Below are 20,664 nucleotides of genomic sequence, written 5' to 3' on the forward strand. Positions count from 1 at the left end.
TCTTAACAAAGTATAACTAATTGAATTAAAAAGGGAAAAAAACAGGAACACCCAGAAACTAATCTGTCAAGAAAAAAAAGAAATAAACACTCTTAGTTCTAGAAAATAGCGCCTAGCTAGACATGAATAACAGTAAAATATTATAATTCAAATTAAAGAGAAAAGAAAAGAAAAAGGAAAAAAAGCAAGAACAAGAAAGATAAGATACAAGAAAGGAAGAATACGAAGAGCATGCGCAAGAAATGTTCATGAGTCAAGGCGGCCCTCTTCATGATCAAGAAAGGTAGCATGTGAAGAAAGCTCCTTTATCCACTCAAACGTTCGATGACGTGACATTGTTTGCTTTCCCTGCGGTTTTTGCTGCTGCTTTTCCACTATTTTCTTCTTGTTATTCTTTACTTGTACCTTCTTTTCCTTTGTGGTTGACTCCAATATTTCTTGGCTTTTATCTTTAGCACTGTTCTTTCCTGTACTACTACTACTGCTTTTTATAATAATTATGTTTAATGGAACTGGTTTCACTGCACTAACTGTACAACTACATCCGCTTAATAGACTTCCTGATGATCTTTTCTCCGAGAAACTTTGTTTTCTCTGTTTCTGGTTTTGTTTCTCCATCTTCTTGCCTTCGCTGCTGCTGCTGTTACCACTAACCTTGATGTTGGAATTGCTATTACTACTACTAGAACTGCTGTTTCTACTAACAGAAGTACGAGTCTTGAGATCTTGCAATTCGATTTCTGGTGCACGGACCAAACCCAGTCTAAATATATCCCAAACTGTACTTGATTTTCTGCTCTTGTTAGTAGCCGCATTTCCCAGTGAGTTGTTGGAAAGTCTGATTTGAGGCTTGGGACTTGGATGTGCATGAAACTGATTTTGGAATCTTGGCTTAGAGATTCTCGAACTTGTAGTATTGACAGAACTGCTATTGGTACTGGTTGATGATAACTGACTTCTGCTACTACTGCTTCTGCTGCTAAAACTAGTAAATCCTGCTGTTGAGCCATGATCAATGGATTCTGATCTTGATAAACATCGGTTTCGGTTCAGACTGTCTTGTTTGCAGCAGTTGTTAGGACCAATACCACTTTCAGAACTCACTGAAAGACGAAATGGAAGAATTTGGCCGTCAAAGAATATATCGTCAGCTGCACACATTTCTGAGTCATCCCATTTGCCAAAATTGAAATCTTCTTGTATAATTTCAGTTTCTGGACGACAAGCTTCTTCTTCTTTCCTTGACTGAATCTCTTCTTCGATCAAATTGACCGGTAAATCACATAGAGACAATGCTTCTTCTTCTTCTTCAGGAGAATCAGAATGTTCCCATTTATCTTCATCAGGATTTGTTGCCATTTCTTGAAACAAAAGAAAACAAGATATAAAAGAAGACTTTTGTTTGTTCAATTACAGTTGGGGACCCTCTCCTAAGAAGAAAAACAAAAGGGAAAAAAGAGTTTGAGATTTATATATCTAAAGAAGAAGATATTTAAATAAGATTGAAAGAAACAGAGATTTGAATATGTTCATATGAGGGAGAGAGAGAGACATGTGGAACATAAAGAAATAAAGCTACTGCAAAAGAAAAAAAAAACTAAAAGAAAGGAATAGAAATGTACAGTAGCAAGCACAAGCAGGCTCAACCCAAACGGTCCTTTTCTTTCTTCGTTTTGTTTTTGGGACCGATCAAAAGAAATTGGCCGGCCATTAACTGATACACATATATACATGCATATACTCCTTTTTGCATGTACTGGAAGGTAGATGCTCAAGTGGGGCTAAATATATATATACATATATATATATATAAAGCATAAAAAAGAGTTTTTTACATGCAAATACGGTATTAAGTAATAATTCTTATGATTTTCTTTTGAAAATTGAAAACTGACACAGAAAAACTAAAGATATTCAAGTCATACATTAGTGTGAAACTATAAGAGACGGCTTTTATTTTAGTTCTATGTACTTGAACAGATTCATTTAATTGAATCAAGAATAGTTGAATGTATGCGAATGTATAAAACTTTTCTATTTACTCTCCCCTGCATGATATAGAGGTAATCTTGAGATTTTGTGGGGGGGAAGAATAGGGTTGGTGGAGTTTTTTTTTTCTTTTTCTTTTCGGAGATCTTTTTTCATTTGGGTCGGCGTGGGGATTGATATTGAAAGTGAATTGAATTAATTTGTAGGTGATTTTTGTGGTGGAATTGGGTGCACAGAAGATTTTGAATGTTGTGTCATAGAGAACTTGTGATTATAGAGGGATAGAATGTGACAAAGGGTGGCTCTCTCTTTTCTTTATTTTTGCTTTCTTCTCGAAAGGACGTTTTGCCTTTACGGTTTTGGGTAGGAAAGGAATGGCTTGTATTCGATTCTACATTATAAAAAAGAAAGAGTTAGTTTTGTGAGCTGAAATTGCAGGGGAAAATGAAAACAAAGTGGAAAAGCAATGATAATGCTCCTCGTATAAGGATTGGCTTAATTGACATATATATGATCAATTCAAATACCGTAGTCTAAAGAAATATTTAGATATAAAATGTTTAAGATGCGTATAAATTGGTCCTTAATATTACTAACAAAATATTAATTATTAGATGTAAACTTAATGTAAAGTTATTATGCAGACTAATATTATGGTTTCCTTCGTGATTATGGAATTATTATGAACATGGTACGAATAATTAAAGCAAATTGATGATATCATATTGGAACAATTAGATATTCAATTCACAATTTGGTTGCACTATTGTCATTTTAAGATGTAGGCTCGTACTTATCTTTTTTTTTTTTTTGTTCATATCAATTTATTGTACCCTCATTTTCTTATAAATTAAATCTTGACATATATAATATTTATAGAAAAAATTCATTGCACAATGATAATACATACATGTACACCAAACATAAATAAATATCTCTTAGAAAAGTGGCCTATATTTACTTATTCATAAGAGATGAATCTCCCCCACATAATTAAGTGAATCTCGCCCTCGTTGATTCATGTATTATTGAATCAATAGAGTGCGTGTACAACAACAGATATTAAGCTTTTTTTCTTTTTCTTTTTTCTAATTTTGTAAAATATTTTTAGAAAATATTTTACTATGTTAATTAATGAATGAGTATAAAAGCTACAATTTTGAGATTATATATAAAAATAAATTGTATGTAATGAAATTTATGTTAATTAATGAAGAATATTTTAATAATTAAAAAATGAATTATAATTTAAGATGGATCAAAGTAATAAAAAAATTATCTTTTTGAGACGTAACATTTTATAAGACATTAAGATGTACCCTTATTTATCAATAAAACTAATGAGAAATAATGAATATAAAGTTTTATTTCTTTATCATTTAAAATTATTGAGATTTAGTAAATTAAAGTTATAAACTTTATCTTAGGATTTATTATTATAAGGCCTAAATTTATGTAAAAAGTCTTTAGAGTAGTCAAATTGCATAAAATAAATTTTAATGGGATCAAAGTTCAATTTTAAATAGAATGTAAAATAAATACTTCAAAATCAAAAGAAATTTTAAAAGGATTAATTGAAAAATAAATTCTATATTTTAAACTTATTTTTAAGTCTAATGCATAGTTTTTAGTTTTTTAATTTCAATAATATATTTTAATACTAATTTAAATGCAATTTCTAACAAAATTATCATTCAGAATTTGAATTTAATGACGTGGGTACATTTTCAGCAACAGTAATAAAAAATTCTGACTCACTCACAACTAAAAATAATATTATTTAAATAAATAAATAGATGAGCTAACAATAAATATTTGTATCTAAAATTCTACTAATTTTTATTAAAATTAAAAAAAAAAAAGAAAAAAAGAGCTAACAATCTAACTTTTCATTTATTTTTTACTTTTCCTTTCTCTTTATTGTATGCTACAATAGTAAAATAAACATATAAAAATTTAGATAAAAAAGTAGTAAAATGATTTCTGTAAAATGACTACAGATGACTTAATAACTATATTACTAATTCAATTATTTATTCTATCATCAAAGTAAGTAAGTAAATTTTAAATTACAGTTTTGTTGAAGGTTAAATCAAAATTATTAATATTAAGAAAATAAATATTATATGCTAAATTTGAAAATGAATAAAAAATTATAATTTATTTAATACTAATTATTAAGCTTTTCTAAATAGAATATTTTAAAAATTGTGGGTTGTACATGGCTCTCCCCCCTGAACTTCTGTATAATCCAGTTTGGACTTTTTTAATCCCTCATCAGCTTGAGGATCTTCTTCGAAAGGATGTAATTGTTCTTTTGCAGTAATGATATTAATCATTCTTGTTGGAAAAAGAAAAATGAGAGCTATTTTTGCAATATTTTTGGATCTAATTCGATATAGCAAGGCCATCTCATTTTATATTTTCGTGTAGTTGAACTCTTTTTCAATAATTAAAATAAAAAATTATCAAATACACTATATCAGTCAATAATAATAATAATAATAATAATATACTGAAGTTTAAAATTTATTTTACAGCTCCTGAATTTTATATTTTTAATCAATTAAATCCCTAAGCCTTAAATCTCTTATCATAAAGTCCCTACACTATTTTTAAATTGAGCCCCTTATATATATATATATATTTTTATTGAAGCCTTATTTTTAATTTTTCACCTTTGAATGAGTCGGATAGAAACTTTTAGTATGAGTTAATTTTATGTTAGAAGTATCTTATTTCTCATATTTACTTTTCTCGAATTCAATCAAAAGTTTATTTTATCTTAATGAATTCTCATTTTATAAAAAATTTACATGTCAAAAAATTTATTCTTCTCATAATTATTTATTTAAAATATGTCTATTAGATACTAATATTTTAAATATTTCCATATTTCATTTTCTTAAATAAGTGTTATTTATCTTTTCAAAACATGTCTTTAATATTTTTAAATTAAAAAATAAGATTTCAAAAATTGTTAAAAGAGTTTTAAATTTATTAAAACAAAGAAGATACTATTTCTCATGTTCTTTATACAGGATGTAATTAGTATACAATCTTCAATAAGATAATAATTCTCCGGAGGTCATAGAAATACATAAAAAGAATATATTAGTATCAATGTTTAAAAATTTTCTTATAAAGGGATTTATTCTAAGAAAATTAAAAAAGACCAGGACTTAATTATTAAGATATGAAAAGTTAAATAATAACAACTTATTTTTTCTTGTTAATAATATGTGACTACATATGAATAATGGTGAAGGAAATAATGAAATAAAAGTTTTATATTTTGATGATTAAAAATTAGGTTGGAATCTAGTGGATTAAGGTTATATATTTTATATTGAGATTTATAATTTATAAAGTAAAATCTAAGTGAAAAATTTTAGTGGGGTCAAATTACCATATTAATGTTAATGGGATCAAAGTTTAATGTTAAAGAGATTTTACTATAAAATTCTAAAAAATTGTAAGTGCTTAAAATATTGGAATAATTATAAACTTAGCATCTTATTTTTTTTAATTTCAGTATTTAAATGATTTTTTTTATTTAATTAAATGTCTAAATCTACTAATTTATATATATTACAGTGTTTTTGCAGGTATTATATATTAAAAATGGCCATATACATATTTTTGCTTTTGAAATTTGATCATTTAGTTAGTTTAATGCTCTAACTTTTGATTTAATCTAACAGACACATGCATTTATTTTTTTATGGTATTTTAACACTTTTTGACATGTATTTTTATTCAATACGTATTACATATATTGTACAATGATGTTTAAATATTACTAAAAAATACGTATTATATATATTGCACAATGATATCTAAATATTACTAAAAAATAGAGTTAGATTTATGTTAGATTAAATTGAAAATTAAAAATATTTAGATATTAAAAATTAAGATTTAGATATTTATCAAATTAAATTGAAAGTTAAAATAATAAAATTAATTAATCGGTACAATTTTTAAAATATAAATATATATTTATCTATTAAAATAATAATTTAACTTATTTTACAAATAAAATTATCTAAATAGCTTCACTTCTCATTACTCATTTTTTTAATTTTTTCTTCCTTTTTTTTTAACTTCTTCCTATCTCTTATTAGAACTTTTTAACACTAAAACAGTAGGGAATTTTAATTTTTTTCTTTATTAATTTTCTGGATATTTTATATTTACTTTATTAGGTGAATATATAAAAGAATAAAAAAATGAGAAAAAACGTTTAATTTTTAAATTTCTTATTTCAATAAATTAAAATTTTATTATTTTATTTATAATAAATTTTTTACGAGAAATAAAAAAATAAAAAAAACTCCTAAAAATGGAAAAGAAATAGAAAAATATAAAATTATATTAAAAGAGAATATAAACTCAATTTACTGTTTTTAGCATAAAAAAAAAAACTGATTAGAGACAGTGCATTTGAGTATTATTTAAATATTTAATTAAAATATCAAACATGTAATATTTCCTAAAATATTTTAAGAATTGAGCGGGACTGTACATGGCTGCACAGCGCTTCCCTACGAATTGATAGATGTCGAATCCGATTGGACCATCAATGCCCAAATTCAATTCTCTCTTGCATGCATATTAACACTCTGTCAAGTCCTCAATTTTCAAGTTTATATCATAGAAAGAAAAATCACAGGACAAGAGCAGCAATTTCTTTTAACAAAAAGCAATACATAATAATTAAATTACTCATAACTACCTTACTCTACTACTAATCTTTACTTCTTCTTTTTTTTTTAAATAAAAAAAAATGACTTGATCTCAATAAAAAGAATTTTCTTTTTTATTTTTTCTATTTTGAATGTCTTGTGTAGATTGGGCAGAGAAAAGCAAACATTTTTTCAGTATGTGAATTATCTTATTTTGTTTTTTAGCTAATTGGATGGATTAATATTTTTAAAAATAAAATAAAATGCTAATAATTATGATTTCTAAAGAATATTAAATTATAAAAAAATATACGCAATATAAAAATCACTTATAAGAAGCTAATGCAATTGCAAATACTTTGTACTAAATTTCTGTTTAATATAATAAAAGTGTTTTGTGTATGAATTCCTCCTCCATATAAATTTAACATGTCTGTTGCAGAGAGGCCGGTGTCCTTTGTATATAATATAAAGTCTGGGATGTTAGTGGCAGTTATAAAAGATTCAACAATTCATTTTTAGCTCCTATTTCTCTCTCTCTCTCTCTCCTTTCCTCTCAGTATTGTTAGGGTTTCTGTTTTAATCTCATTAGAAACAAATTGGCACTGCTTCAGGAACTGAAATAATGAAAAGAAAAAATTTACGTACCTCATAGACAACACCAGAAATCAGTTTAGAGAAGTTTATATGATAGAATTTATTGTTACACGCCCCTTCATTAGTCATCACAGTTTACGTATGACTACTGTATGAGGTAATTAAATTCTTGTTTTCTCATTTTAAAAAGAGTAAGGAGTAAAAGGTAAATTAAGATAAATTCAAAGAGTTAACCTATTAATTTGGTATGGTTTTTTAGGTAAGAGAAAAGATACATAAGGGTTGTGTAGTAATGGAAAACTGAAGATATTTCCCCAAAAATTCTTCTCAGAAAGTAGAAAAACAAATTTCATATTTAATCAATATAACTTTTTAAAATTGAAAAATAAAAAATTGTCTTTCACATTTTCATATTTATACATGAGTATAGGAAACATTATTTTAATGTTTCTTTGTTTAGAAAACATGGAGCTATATAAACGTGGTCTCCACCATTACTTTTTATTACGTATATTCATATTAACACATATCTCTTTCTTTCTTTTTGAAGTGTAATTTCCAACAATTGTGCTAGTCTTGGAGAATTTTCAAGAACCAAAACCACATTAACTCACTGCTATCACGTTCGAACTAATAAAACTTACCCTCTTTCATGACTTTCTTGAAAGGCAGCTTTATTTGCAATTGAATTTTAGTTTTCATTTATTTCTCCTTTCTGCACAGGAACTATTTTAGTTTTCCTTTAGTTTTAAACAATCTCGTCATCCCAGTTGAACTGACCTCTGATGTGCCTAAACTCTTCAAAACTACCATCATCTGTTAATTTTTTATATCAAAATTTTAAACAATCTCGTCATCCCAGTTGAACTGACCTCTGCTGTGCCTAAACTCTTCGAAAAATTATTGATGTAAATATTCTAAAAACGTCAGAATTCTAGTTTGTATCCCGGATTGATGGCCAAACTAAGTTATCATCCATTTTAGAAAAAAATACTCACTAGCTATATCATATTGACTTTAAATTCCTCTCTCTAATTTTATTGAACAACTTATGGTTATCGTAAAAACTCTTCTGCCTAATCTCCAAAGCTTTGGGGTAATATATAAGAAATAGAGAGATATAATTTTCCGAAGAAAATAATATACTAATTATAGACATTAATTTATAAATAAATGTATATTTGGCTCCTGATTTATAATATAAATCTATTGATCCAAATAAATTAGTGCTTACTTTGAGGTGTCCTTTTGCTTCTATTCAGTATAATTCGATCAAAAATTTTTAATCTATCTTGTTTTAGTTATTTTATATCTTTTATTGTCAATTTTGTAAATAAAAAAAATAATAAAATAGAAGAAAAATAAATAAATATGAAGTGTCAATCTCGTATTGGTAAAGTGATTGAATTAGAGTTAGATGAATAACTAAAATAAATTAATTAAAATCTTATAACCGAAACGAAACCAAATAAAACATTCAATGATTATTTATATACTTTTCTGTCCTATTCATTAACATGTAAAATTCAACTGTTAAAATCATCAAAATGAAGCACTTGCATGCATACCAATGAGAACTGCTCTTACATGGAGAATCAATGAATTGATTGAAGGTAATCGGATATACAGAGGTTGTCCTGGCATGCCTGTGCTCATGTTACAATATTAAAGCATTTTGTAATAAAAAAAAATGAGTTAGTAATTCTCTTTGTTTGTTGGTATGATATGCATCATTTGAGTATGAATTTTGTATCATTTACTCCTTTTCTTAGTCTTTGTATTCTATCCACTAGTTTAGTTATCTCTTCCTGTTATAAATATATAACTGTATCAGAAAAGCAATTAATCACTACATAATACAAAAACTTATAATTCCTTACATGTTATCATAACAACCATGACAAACCCACTTACCTTCAATGTTAATATACCTTTCTCAAGACCTATTGTAACAATAACACGTTTGAGCAAAATCACATTCATGAAAGTAACAATTTATGATATAAATATATAACGAAGATAATATATAACTGCATCCAAACTGCCTTTAGCTTTAGGCATAAGACTTTTACTCGTATTTCAGGTAATTGTGTAAACTATATATAAAATCGTCCTCACTCCAAAAAATACAGATAATTTAGGGAGTTGGTTTACTAGTTATAGCATCAATAGTAGAAACATCAGCCTCCCGGGGAACAGAACCGCCAGAAAGGGTGGGTGCATCGGTGGCGCCGGCGCCGCGGCCAGGCTTTGGTTGGAGATGGCCTTCAGTTCCATAACCCTTTTTCTTGTAATCTTCTAGGTCTTTGTATTGAAGATAAGGGCTGTCCTTAATTGGCAAAATTTGATCTACGCTCTCTTTTTTGTGCTGGTCTCGATTAATATCCTCCTTTCTCTCTATCGTATTTTCTTGGCCTTCCTTCTCCATTTGTTTCTTAACTTAATTTCTCCACTCTACTTGAGTCTACGGTTGCAGGCTGCTTAATATTCTACTTCCTTCTCCATGCAATTTTCCTTACCAGCTCTAGTTTTGCCAAATGTAAGAGTACGTGTCTACCTTGCATGTGCATTTTGCTTTACGTGTCAAGTTCTGTACGTTGGTTAACAATCCTCGTCAGGATTCACAATCAATAAAGCAAGATTTTGATGAAGTTATAGCCTACAATAGCTTTTCTGTTTTCTATTTTCTTTTTCATGTCAGGTTCTTTTGTTGGAAATAAGAATTTCAACTAGTATTCTCATCCTCTAATATTAACGGTTGAAATGACTTGGCTATGAGAAAGTATCAAATACTATATAATCTCATGACATTATTAAAAAAATTTGATTAATAAAATCATGGAACGTCGACAGTTAAATAGGTAAATATGTATTGAATAATAAAAGAATGACACTTATTTAAAATTTTGTAATTATATCTTATGGGTATAATCCATTGAACTGTTGAAAATACTGGTGAAAGTTTGGAAAAAAGAAAAGACTCGGTTGTGTCTTTAATTCGGCCTTGAATCTTCTGTTTTCTTAAATGGCTGTCTTTCGGGTTACAGTTGTTTTGGGTGGGAGTTAGACAATATATAAATTGGCTATTCTCCTCCATCTTATATGGGCTGAATGCATGGGAATTTTACTCCTGTATTATTCTTTCAAATTTACTAATGAGTTATAAAACTTGTTTCAAATTTGGAAAATATATGTATATAAATCATTGCTTTGACACCAATTTATTATTTAGCTCTCAATATCACTTTTCAAAGAAAAGTATTACAGTTGATTTTTTGCCGTTTCATGCTATCTGACTAAAATTTTCCATCAAGCTTTGTGTAGACGATTATAAGAGTTTTTTTTTTTTTTAATTTAATTAAAAAAATTTAAATCTAAATTTTGAGTATAAAATTGTATTAAAACTTTAAAAATAGTAATTTAAAAGAATAAAAAAAGTTCTAAGTGGACTCACTCCACTAGATTTGTGTTCTTTTATTTACTGAACTCAATGCAGGAAAAAGTAAAAAATAAAATAGCTCAATTAAACAAATCAACACAAACATCAAAGATTCCTGTCATCCTGGTTGGATCAATATAAAAAAAGAGTACAATATTTACATGTTTCTTACTGTCAATGGCCATGTGCTTATTTTCTAAAAAACAAAAAAAAAATTATTAACAATGATTAATAAATATAATTATAAAAGATAAAATAAATTTAATTATATTAAAGAGTATATATATTAAAATTATTATAATGATAAAAGCTTTTTAAAAGTTTTATTGATTGTCTTGATGTTAATGTAGCACCTTAACGTGTTTGACACATTGATAAAAATTATATTCTACTTGATTGTTGCATTGTAATATAAATTAATTTTATTATCATTTAATAAATTTTAAATGAGTCTTATCTTTTAAATATTATATATAATTTTATTTTAATTTAGATAAATAAATATAATTAATTTTTTAAAAAAAAATATTTATAATAAAACTAATAAATAATCAAAAAATAAATATAACATAAAATTCTAAATAAATATTCAATTAAATAAATTTATTTTATTACTAAAAGTCTTTATTTGTTACTGAATATTAAAAATTCTAATAGTCATGATATTATTTTGTACATTCTTAATTTATTTTTCGTTTCTCTAATTTTATTTAAAAAATATGAAAAGTTTTATTATCAAAATCTAAATGCTCGATTTATTTTTATAGAAATAAAATAAAAATATTATTTAACTAGTTATTATAATTAAAAAACCTACTAAATATATTTTTAGTAAAAATTGGAATTAATTACCATCAATGGTAAAGAAAAGCCACCATTAATAACAAAATACAAAATAAAAAAGGGTGGAGGATAGAATTTCAGAGCTTTGTCTTTCAAAGTACGTTACATGTGCTCATCTTCAAGCCCACTTTACCGAAAACTCCAATATCTTAGCCTCTTTCTCTACATTAATTTTCGTTGGTTTATATCCTACAGTAAATAAAATAGTAATGTTTTATATTTTAATATCAAATAATTAAAAATATATTTATAATGTTTATTATATAAATCCATATTAATTATTTTAAGTAATACTTTAATCGTTGTAGATAATAGAATTTTAAATCCTTATGAAATATCTTATCTTCCGTTAATGTTTATTATTATATTTTTAAGATTTATCCTATTATATTAGTTAGTTTATGTATTTTTTTATACTACATTCAAATAATCTTGAGATTTGAGTTTTGTTGTTTGATTTTTATTATCTTGATCAATATATGGAAAACCTTAAAATAATAATTATGAGCTCAATATGTATATATATATATTCTCAAATGTGTGAATTGTTTTTTTTTTTTTTGAAATAAATATTTTTTAAATAAAAAATTTGTTAATTATTATTCTTAACACTATAGAGCAAGTGAGAAATATTAATAATTACTTTTTATTTGATGGTTAAATTTCTTATTTATAAAGTTGTCAATTATTAATTTAAATAATACTAACATGATGTCCAATTAAATAAATTGGAGCAAGTATAAATAATATTAATAAATTATTATCTTATTAGACACTAAAATTAAAAAATGAAAAAGAATTTAATACTGTGATTTCATAAAGACGCTTCAAACATAATATTAACAAAAGACATGGACAATTAAACTATAGAATAGACAAAATCTCAAAGTAATATATAGTTATTACTTTTGTTTCTAATACTAAAACAGCAATCTTTTGCAATGAGAGACTTAATATAGTGATTAATTTGAGTTAGGTTTGAGGTTGATGATTTGTTTTAGAAATAAATTAGGTGTGGAGCAACTTAACGAGTTATGCTTATATATATACACGCATAAATCCCCACGTCACAAAGAAAGTGGCAGAGAAAATTTTGTTCTGCCGACATTTGATGTTTGTTTTATTACTAAAATCGAAGTGTTGCACATGCATTTGAATTTCATCCTACCTGTAATTTGATCCCAACACCACAAACGTCGACTACAGATGAGACGGCCACTTGAGCAAAACAACTAACGTTAAGGACCAGCCTGCACGATTCTATGCTGCTGGGCATTTTGAGAAGCATTTAACGCCAGAGATAATTGAATTACGACTCGCAAGACTATCCCTGAGGTAACCGAAACTTGTTTGATTTTCTTTTTGTTTCGGTGAAGAAAATAATGAAAATTGGAGAAATTGTTCGACATTGAAATGGTTAAAGATAATTTAATCTTGAGAAATCAACTAGGAAAAGCGGTACATACTATATCTCAATAACACTGTACACTAAGAAAGAAAACATCCCCACAATTTTCTTTTAATGGTTTTCTATGTCTTCTCTCTCAGGGAACAAAGATCAAACACTTATCCAGTTTTCTGTTATTTCCTGGATCTAACGATATAACACAAGAAAAACTAAGCAAATTATCAATTTGCACCGCCTCTTTCTTTGCGAGACAGAGCAAACTAAACAAACCCCACTCCTCCTATGTCCCATTTATCATCATTCTAATTCCAGCTAACAGCAATTGGACTCCCCACGACATGTTTGCCGTCAGACCACTCCAGACGAGCAAATGCGTTAGTGTTAGTCGGCATTGAACTTCCGGTGAACGTAACAGTGTAAGATTTCTTCTCATTTGCTTGGATAAAACTCAATGTTTCAGGCTCTACAGAGATTTTAACTCCCAGTGCTTGACCTGAAATTGATGCCTTGTAAGTCCCTGCAGTGCCTACATTAGTGAGTGTTCGTGTGTATTTAGCTACACTAGCACCACCGATGCTGTCAAAGTTGACTGCAAAAGAAGGATAATTGAGATCATTAAGACTGTATTTCTTGCTCGAATCACAAGTGAATCTTTTTCTTGCAAGGCTGGTAATTTCTGCTGCAGTGTAGTTTAATGCGCAAAGAAAACTCAAGTAATCATCGGCTGTTAGATCGTAAACAAGACCCGGATTGAGAGCTGATACAGGATCTACGTGTCCTGCGCCATGATCAAATGGAGTTGAATCTTTACCAGAAGCACTATCTTGCAAGTTACGCCCATTTTTGTAACTTACATAAGCTGTAGTCATGAGTGCTGATCTGATAGCAGCAGGGGTCCAGTCTGGGTGGGCAGCCTTGAGCAGCGCTGCCAGACCACTAACATGTGGGCAGGACATTGAAGTGCCTGAAATGATGTTGAAATCAACGCGCCTGGTATCTGTTGATAGGCCAGTAGGACCAACAGCACCTGACCATCCTGCTAAGATGTTGACGCCAGGGGCTATCATGTCTGGTTTCAGGACTTGTGGTGTGATTGAATTAGGTCCCCTTGAACTAAAAGCTGCAACAACTGGAGATGGCTGAATCCCAACTTTGGTGCCTTCAAACAGAATGGTAACGGTCGGATTTGGATCTGAAGACAAATAACTTTTAATTGCATTACCATTTTTTTCACCAACTGATGTAGCTGGCAGCAAGTGAGCATCAGCCACCAATTCTTCACCATTAGCAGGCGTATTGGCTAAAACCATACCCAGACCACCAGCTTCTTTCACTACAGCACCCTTTTGAACTCTAGCATTCACTCCACGATCACATAACACAATCTTGCCTGCAACTTTTTCAGGTATTAAAGAATCCATCATGCACAAATTCCCATTTGTAGAATTACTAGCATTGCCAGCATAAATAAAAGGCAAAAGCTTTCCTGGTAAAGAACTTCCCTTGAATAAAGAAACACCCGAGTAATTTCTTCCATTTCCTAAACTAACAAAAGCAGGAAAATCACGATCCAATGTTCCAGCACCAACAGTAGTTATCCATGGAGCTACGTTTGATAAACTATAAGAAGTTGGTCCGGCATTACCAGCAGAACAAGAAACCAATATTCCTTTCTCCATAGCAGCAAAAGCGCCAATAGCAACACTATCTTTAAAATAATCAGACATGCCACCACCAAGTGACATCGAAAGGACATTAACACCATCTTCAATAGCTTTATCCATCGCCTTTAATATATCAGAACTAAAACAGCCACCAATCCAGCACACTTTATAAACAGCCACCCGGGCGCGCGTGGCCATCCCACGCGCTGTCCCGCTTGCATAACCGAGAAGGCTAGCACCTTCCACCAGGGATCCAGCCGCGGTAGATGCTGTGTGAGTGCCATGACCATCATCATCTCTTGGACTTTTGGACTCCTTGGACTCGTCAACTGGGCCTAATGTAGCCTCGTAGCCATTGGCGAAAAATCTAGCGCCAATTAACTTGCGGTTACAATTGGCAGTTGTGAAGTTAGTGCCTGTTTCACACTGACCTTTCCAGGTACTAGGTATAGGACCCATTCCGGTGTCAGCAAAGCTCTTGCTCTCAGGCCAAACACCAGTATCTAAAACACCAACGACCACATCGCCGACCGAGTCAGACTCGGGGAAAAAATCAGCACTTTTGTCGAGTCCAAGGAACTCAGGAGTGCGAGTTGTGTGCAACTCGTATCTTAACTCAGGTAACACGGAGAGAATCCCGGGTTGAGCCTGAAGTAACTCAGCTTCCTCAGAGGTTAACCGTGTGGAGAACCCGTGAATTGCATTCTCATAGGTGTAAATCATCTGAGCAGAGTCGGATACCGATTTAAGAGACGAGTCGTACCAGTGAGTATGATGTTGAAAACTCGCTGGCATCTCCGATTTAGACATGTGAACGATGTAAGTGCTCTTGCTCCCATCTTTCTCCTCCAGTGTCGAGGCAATCGACACGTAGCAACAACCCAGAAGGAGAAGAGTGGTGAGAGACATCAACGGCTTCATTTTTTATGAAATTGAGAGAAATGAGGAAGAGAAAGGGGAGATTTAGAGATAAGAGGGAAGGGTTAGGAGAGGAAGGCTTTGGTTTAATAGGTGGCGAGTGGTTGTCTGTTTGTTTACATGATTAGTTTGACACAAAAAAATAAAAAAGAGTGAGAAAGAGATATTACAATGATCAAAGGTGTGAATACAGGTTACAAAACAAAGAAAGAAGGCGCCAAAAAAAAAAAAAAAAAGGGGTCTGGTGTGAAGTTAGTGATGATAAACTGTTATCTTTGCTAGCTTTCGTCACGTGTGTTTCGGCTTTTGTCCATGCCTCTGCTCCTGCTCTCGACATTTTCTTACATAACCATGATCTTTTTTAATATAGATTTCTCATGTTAAATTCGTGGACATGGACCAAGAGATCCGCTAAATTGCAGATTTTTACATGTCTTTAATCCATTCTTCCTTTTCTTTTTGCAGAGAATAAAGAGCAAAGGAAAAAAATCCACTCACTCCACTGCCATTTTCTTCTAAAACTATATTCAGTAATTAGACATCCCCCATTGTTTAAATCTAAAATCAATAAAACTGATTGGTTAATTTTGATTTTTTTTAATAAGGGTCGAATTTATTATCCAATTGAAATTTGGGATGTTTAGTACAGATTTATAAAGGGCTGCAAAGAAAAGCTAAAAAGTATGCTCCAATTTTTATAATGTTTTGTCATCAGAAGCAATTAATAATCTCGAATCTTACGCGTTGCGGTTCACGGGCGATTGTCTTACTCTAGCAACACACTTGCCTTCTCTTTTGTTTGTTGAGTGTTGAGTGTTGAGCGTTGCTGTATTTGTAATGTGGATGTTCACCCACCAACCAACTCAAAACTCAACTCTTTCCTTCCATTTTTTCATTTTCTTTTTTCAAGAAATAATGATTTTCCTAATATATGGACCTGCTGAATATGGCACCAAATATCTTGTTCATGGAAAATGGGAAAGTTCTAATTCCAATATTATAAATTTGGATCTTGGTTCTAGAGTTATGGAGTTGTGGGCCACGGAATCACATGCACTCATTAGAGGGATTTAATTGGGTTTAAACTTTAAAATTAGTAGAAAAATTAGTGTAAAGTAAAGCGTGTGATTCAATTACTTTACTCACGAGATTAATCTGTTGCCTTTTGGGATTTATTTCTGATAGGTAGCCATGAAAATTAGCCATCGAGTATTCATTATGGTATCAATCACATCTTAATTTGATGTCCAATTATAGTTCGGATTGGCGGTACTTACCTAACAATTTATGATAAATTTCAGCTGTCCCTTCTTCTTCCTTTTTTCCCCTTGGCATTTCATAATTAAAGGAAAATCTTTTGTGTCTGCTATCATTTCTTACGGTTTTAGTTTTTTTTTTTTTTAAATTCAAAATATTTACTTTCAAAAAGTAAAGCTTTGTTATCAATATCAAATTTTTAGATCTAGTATCTAAGTGGTATTAATAATTTGATTTTTTTTTAGTATCATTTTTTCTATTGTTGTTTTATTTAGGGTACTTATTATTTTTTCGGTCTATTTTTATTCCGTGATCATTGAAGAAATATATTTAATTAATTAATCATATCAACAATGCTAACTTACTAATAATTTTATTAAATAAAGGGGACTTATCTTTTAATTTTTTTTAAATTATACACATTTAGTAGTGAAATAAATGTGTTTAATAAAATAAATTATTATTAAATTGATATTTTTAATATAGCAAATCAATTAAAAATATTTTATTTTTTATGGTTGTATCAGCTGAAAAAGGCCAAAATAATTATAAATACCCTAAGTTAAAATAGAAATAGAAATCATGATACCAAAAAAAGGAATAAAATTAAAGTATTAATGGAGCATTTGTCTAAAATAATTAAAAATCATTTGTGACTATTACCTAAATTTGTGACTTCCTGCATTTAAAGAACACTTACAATACTAAAAGGTTTAATTATAGTGGAAAGTATGTTCCTTTGTTGAATATGTTCATAATGGTTAATTAATTAGCATATAGAAAAATAAAAATTCTTAACTGTCTCCAGTTGGTTGGGCAGAAAAATGATTGGCATTGGGTTACAACCTGCTACATGTGGCCTTAACATTAACTAGTGTATGTCTCTGATACTTCAATTTCTTGCCTACCATTCCCTACCAATAATATATTACAGTTTCTTTTACTTTTCCTTCATTATCAGTTCTTTACTCTTTATCCAGAAGGAAAATGGCACAGCTGCAACCATATTTCTTGCAAGATGAAAGTTGTTTTCAACTTACCTATTAGGAAGCGGCTTGATTGGGATTTATGCTTGTCAGAATTGAGGGGGTTCTGAATTTCAATATCTTTTTTTCTTTTTATATTCATCATGGGCAATAATATATTACTTTTAAAATTAAAAAAAAAAAGAGTTGTCTTTCTATTTTTTAAATTCAAGGGTTTTTTTAATATATAATATTATCAAAAATATATAATTTTTATATTAGATGATTGACACGTATTTAACTATTTAAAAATAATAAATACATGACTCGTTTATAATCTATAATTTTGAATAAATACTTTGATTAACTAAAAGATTTTCATTCTAAAGTTATTGAAATTAGTCTCCTTTTTTTTTTTTTTCATTTATTAGTTCTTGTTTTCAATTTGCAAGTATTTTTTCTTTACTCTATTCTACTGTACCACGAAATTAAAGTACAAGCATTTAGAAAAGCAACTTTGCTCAAAAGCTAAAGAAAGAGGCTTTTAAAATGGTTGCACTTTATTGCATTGAACTGATGCACAAGAGTCCAAAAGTGACATGAGACATAGCCTGTCTAATTGCTGTCGTGTTATGCAAATTCTTGCATAAGATCAATGGATATTTGGAAGTTTGTGTAGAACAATGAATTTCATGTGTATGATTACGAATGCAAACTTGGGATTGGAACGAGACTAATGCCATCTAAGATCTCCCAAATGCTTATAAGGTGAGGCATTATTATAAGATCTTCCAAAATTATTAAATATTATAATTTAATACCAAATACATTTAACTGTTCATTACAACTTCATAGATGTAGCTAAAATTAATTTTGGAAAACTCATTTCTAACACACAAATAAGGTATTATAATATTCAACAATGGGTACTAAAATGATAAAAGAAAAGAAAAACAATATGTTTAAATGCATTAAACACAAAGGATCTAGTGTATAAAAAAATAAAATTATACGAGTAGCAATAAATAAAGTTAGTACATACGGTAGTAAATCGATAGTGGATTAAACTACATGAAATTGGTTAGATTCTTTTTTCTTTTTATCAACATGTGAAATTAGAGGATAAATTTGTATACATTTCCCAATAAATTTGGTGTTTCAGAATTCAAGGTATGATCCAAGCTCGTTTAGATTTTCTTCCATTTGAAACCTAATTGAATTGAATGCCATGAAAGTATCGGTTATAGTTTTCGTTTGATTTGTTTTATAGTATTGTAATCTTCAGTAACATACAGAAAAGCTGAAAGCATCAATAGCAATAGTGTTTATTGTTTACTAAGGAACCTGAAATTTGGGTGTGCTGCTGAATGTCCTTATCCCCACTTTTGCTTTTGCTTTAAACGGTGTCCACATTTTATCATTCTATTATCATGTCCATGCAGTATTTTCCGACATATTTACAAAAGCAGAAGGCCTAAAAGCATCGACTAGACTGTAATAATGCCATGCAAAGATAAGAGCTTTCGGTAACCTGAGGCAGTGAATTATTGGGAACCAGGCAGTACTACTGAACTTCTATTGATTGTGGGGAAAATTTGTTTCTTCTTTTGGGTTATATGTTACAGATGGTAATTATTTGAATCTGATAGTAACCTGGTTCTGTGATTATTAGAGGAGAACTTAGAGTTTGCCTTCAAATGTATGACATGTAGTTAAGTTACTCCTCTGAGGCGGCACCAATAATTAATTCCATCAAAGAATTATTTCTTTGTTCATTGTAAAATCATTTTGTATTATTTAATTTATTTTTCTTATTAAGGTCTCATTTGAAATGAAATATTTAGAATTTATAGATTTATTTATATTCTCTCTTATTTGGTATGTACATAAAATTAAATATATTTCAAGGGTATTTATGGAGTAAATAAAAAGTTGAAACAATTCTTCATTAACACAATAAATTACATTTTATGTGAGTTTTTAGAATTTTTTATTCCGAAAATCTTTTTAGTGAAGGAGTGATATTATAAAATTTATAAATTCGATCTTATTTTTTTCAACTATATTATAAATTTAAATAAAATTCGTCATAACAACAAACATTACCTTAAAAAGTAAGGAAGAGTTTTATGTTCTAAGTTGCCCATTATGACGCCAAACAAGTCATAGCAATATGGAGGTGATTGTCCATTTAATAAAATCTTCATTATAGAAAGATAATTAGTTATCAATTAAAAAGAGTAATCATTTATATGAAAAGAAGCTATGCGACATTAATGAAATACTTTATCCTTCTGCTCAAATTCTTAACAAATTGATTATAAATTCGGTTGTTCAGTATATATCCTAAATGTGAAATGCAAAAGGACTTTGTGGAAAGCTTTAGTCATGGCATTAACTTTCATGGTTTTGGTATTGAAAACATTGAAGACAAACTGATCCAACCATTACTTTCCCACTTTGTACTATAAAAAATAAGAATGATTCTTTTGTTCTTCAAGAAATTAATGTAATCGAGCTGTATGAAAATACAACAAAATACAGGCTATCCATTTTGTTTTCTTCCTCCTTGCTTTTCCCTATTTTACATCACCAGGACCATATGACATATACAGTCTTGGCCATGTACTGTTGAGGAAATATCTTTTATTATATAGTCTTCTCTTCATTTAATTTGTCAGGCTTGACCACTACCCAGGCCATGTGGATGTGGTGCAATAATGCTGCCCATATGCCTTAGCTAATACCAACTAAATGGTTTGACTTAGATTCCACATATTGTGGCTGAATTTAGTGACAAATTTTATCTTTTTCTTTTCTTTTAAAGTTTTTATTATTGTAAATAGAAAATAATTTGATTTAAAATCTTATTTAAATTGATATCGATCTATTATTA

At 29.2% G+C, this 20,664-nt stretch overlaps 3 protein-coding genes across 3 annotated transcripts; all 3 read right to left on the bottom strand.

Moving 5' to 3' along the window:
- Positions 1-1,859, bottom strand: LOC8285641. Its single transcript, XM_025158395.2, has 2 exons — positions 1,623-1,859; positions 1-1,430 (listed from the first exon to the last, which is right to left on the bottom strand). Exon 2 carries the CDS (start codon positions 1,357-1,359, stop codon positions 247-249), a length of 1,113 nt encoding a protein of 370 aa, XP_025014163.1. The 5' UTR covers positions 1,360-1,430; positions 1,623-1,859; the 3' UTR covers positions 1-246.
- A 7,397-nt stretch (positions 1,860-9,256) lies between these two features.
- LOC8261670 lies at positions 9,257-9,753 on the bottom strand. Its single transcript, XM_002533122.4, has one exon. The coding sequence runs from the start codon at positions 9,700-9,702 to the stop codon at positions 9,412-9,414; it is 291 nt and encodes a 96-aa protein (XP_002533168.1). The 5' UTR covers positions 9,703-9,753; the 3' UTR covers positions 9,257-9,411.
- A 3,217-nt stretch (positions 9,754-12,970) lies between these two features.
- On the bottom strand, positions 12,971-15,862 carry LOC8261669 (subtilisin-like protease SBT1.7). The gene has a single exon (XM_002533121.4). The coding sequence runs from the start codon at positions 15,547-15,549 to the stop codon at positions 13,267-13,269; it is 2,283 nt and encodes a 760-aa protein (XP_002533167.2). The 5' UTR covers positions 15,550-15,862; the 3' UTR covers positions 12,971-13,266.
- Between the last annotated feature and the right edge of the window lie 4,802 nt (positions 15,863-20,664).

This window comes from Ricinus communis, chromosome 7, assembly GCF_019578655.1.
Source record: "Ricinus communis isolate WT05 ecotype wild-type chromosome 7, ASM1957865v1, whole genome shotgun sequence".
Lineage (NCBI taxonomy): Eukaryota > Viridiplantae > Streptophyta > Magnoliopsida > Malpighiales > Euphorbiaceae > Ricinus > Ricinus communis.

What these genes read in the sequence shown, in the direction of transcription:
- LOC8285641 (XM_025158395.2), bottom strand. Translation starts at nt 1,359, where the DNA reads ATGGCAACAAATCCTGATGAAGATAAATGGGAACATTCTGATTCTCCT.
- LOC8261670 (XM_002533122.4), bottom strand. Translation starts at nt 9,702, where the DNA reads ATGGAGAAGGAAGGCCAAGAAAATACGATAGAGAGAAAGGAGGATATT.
- LOC8261669 (XM_002533121.4), bottom strand. Translation starts at nt 15,549, where the DNA reads ATGAAGCCGTTGATGTCTCTCACCACTCTTCTCCTTCTGGGTTGTTGC.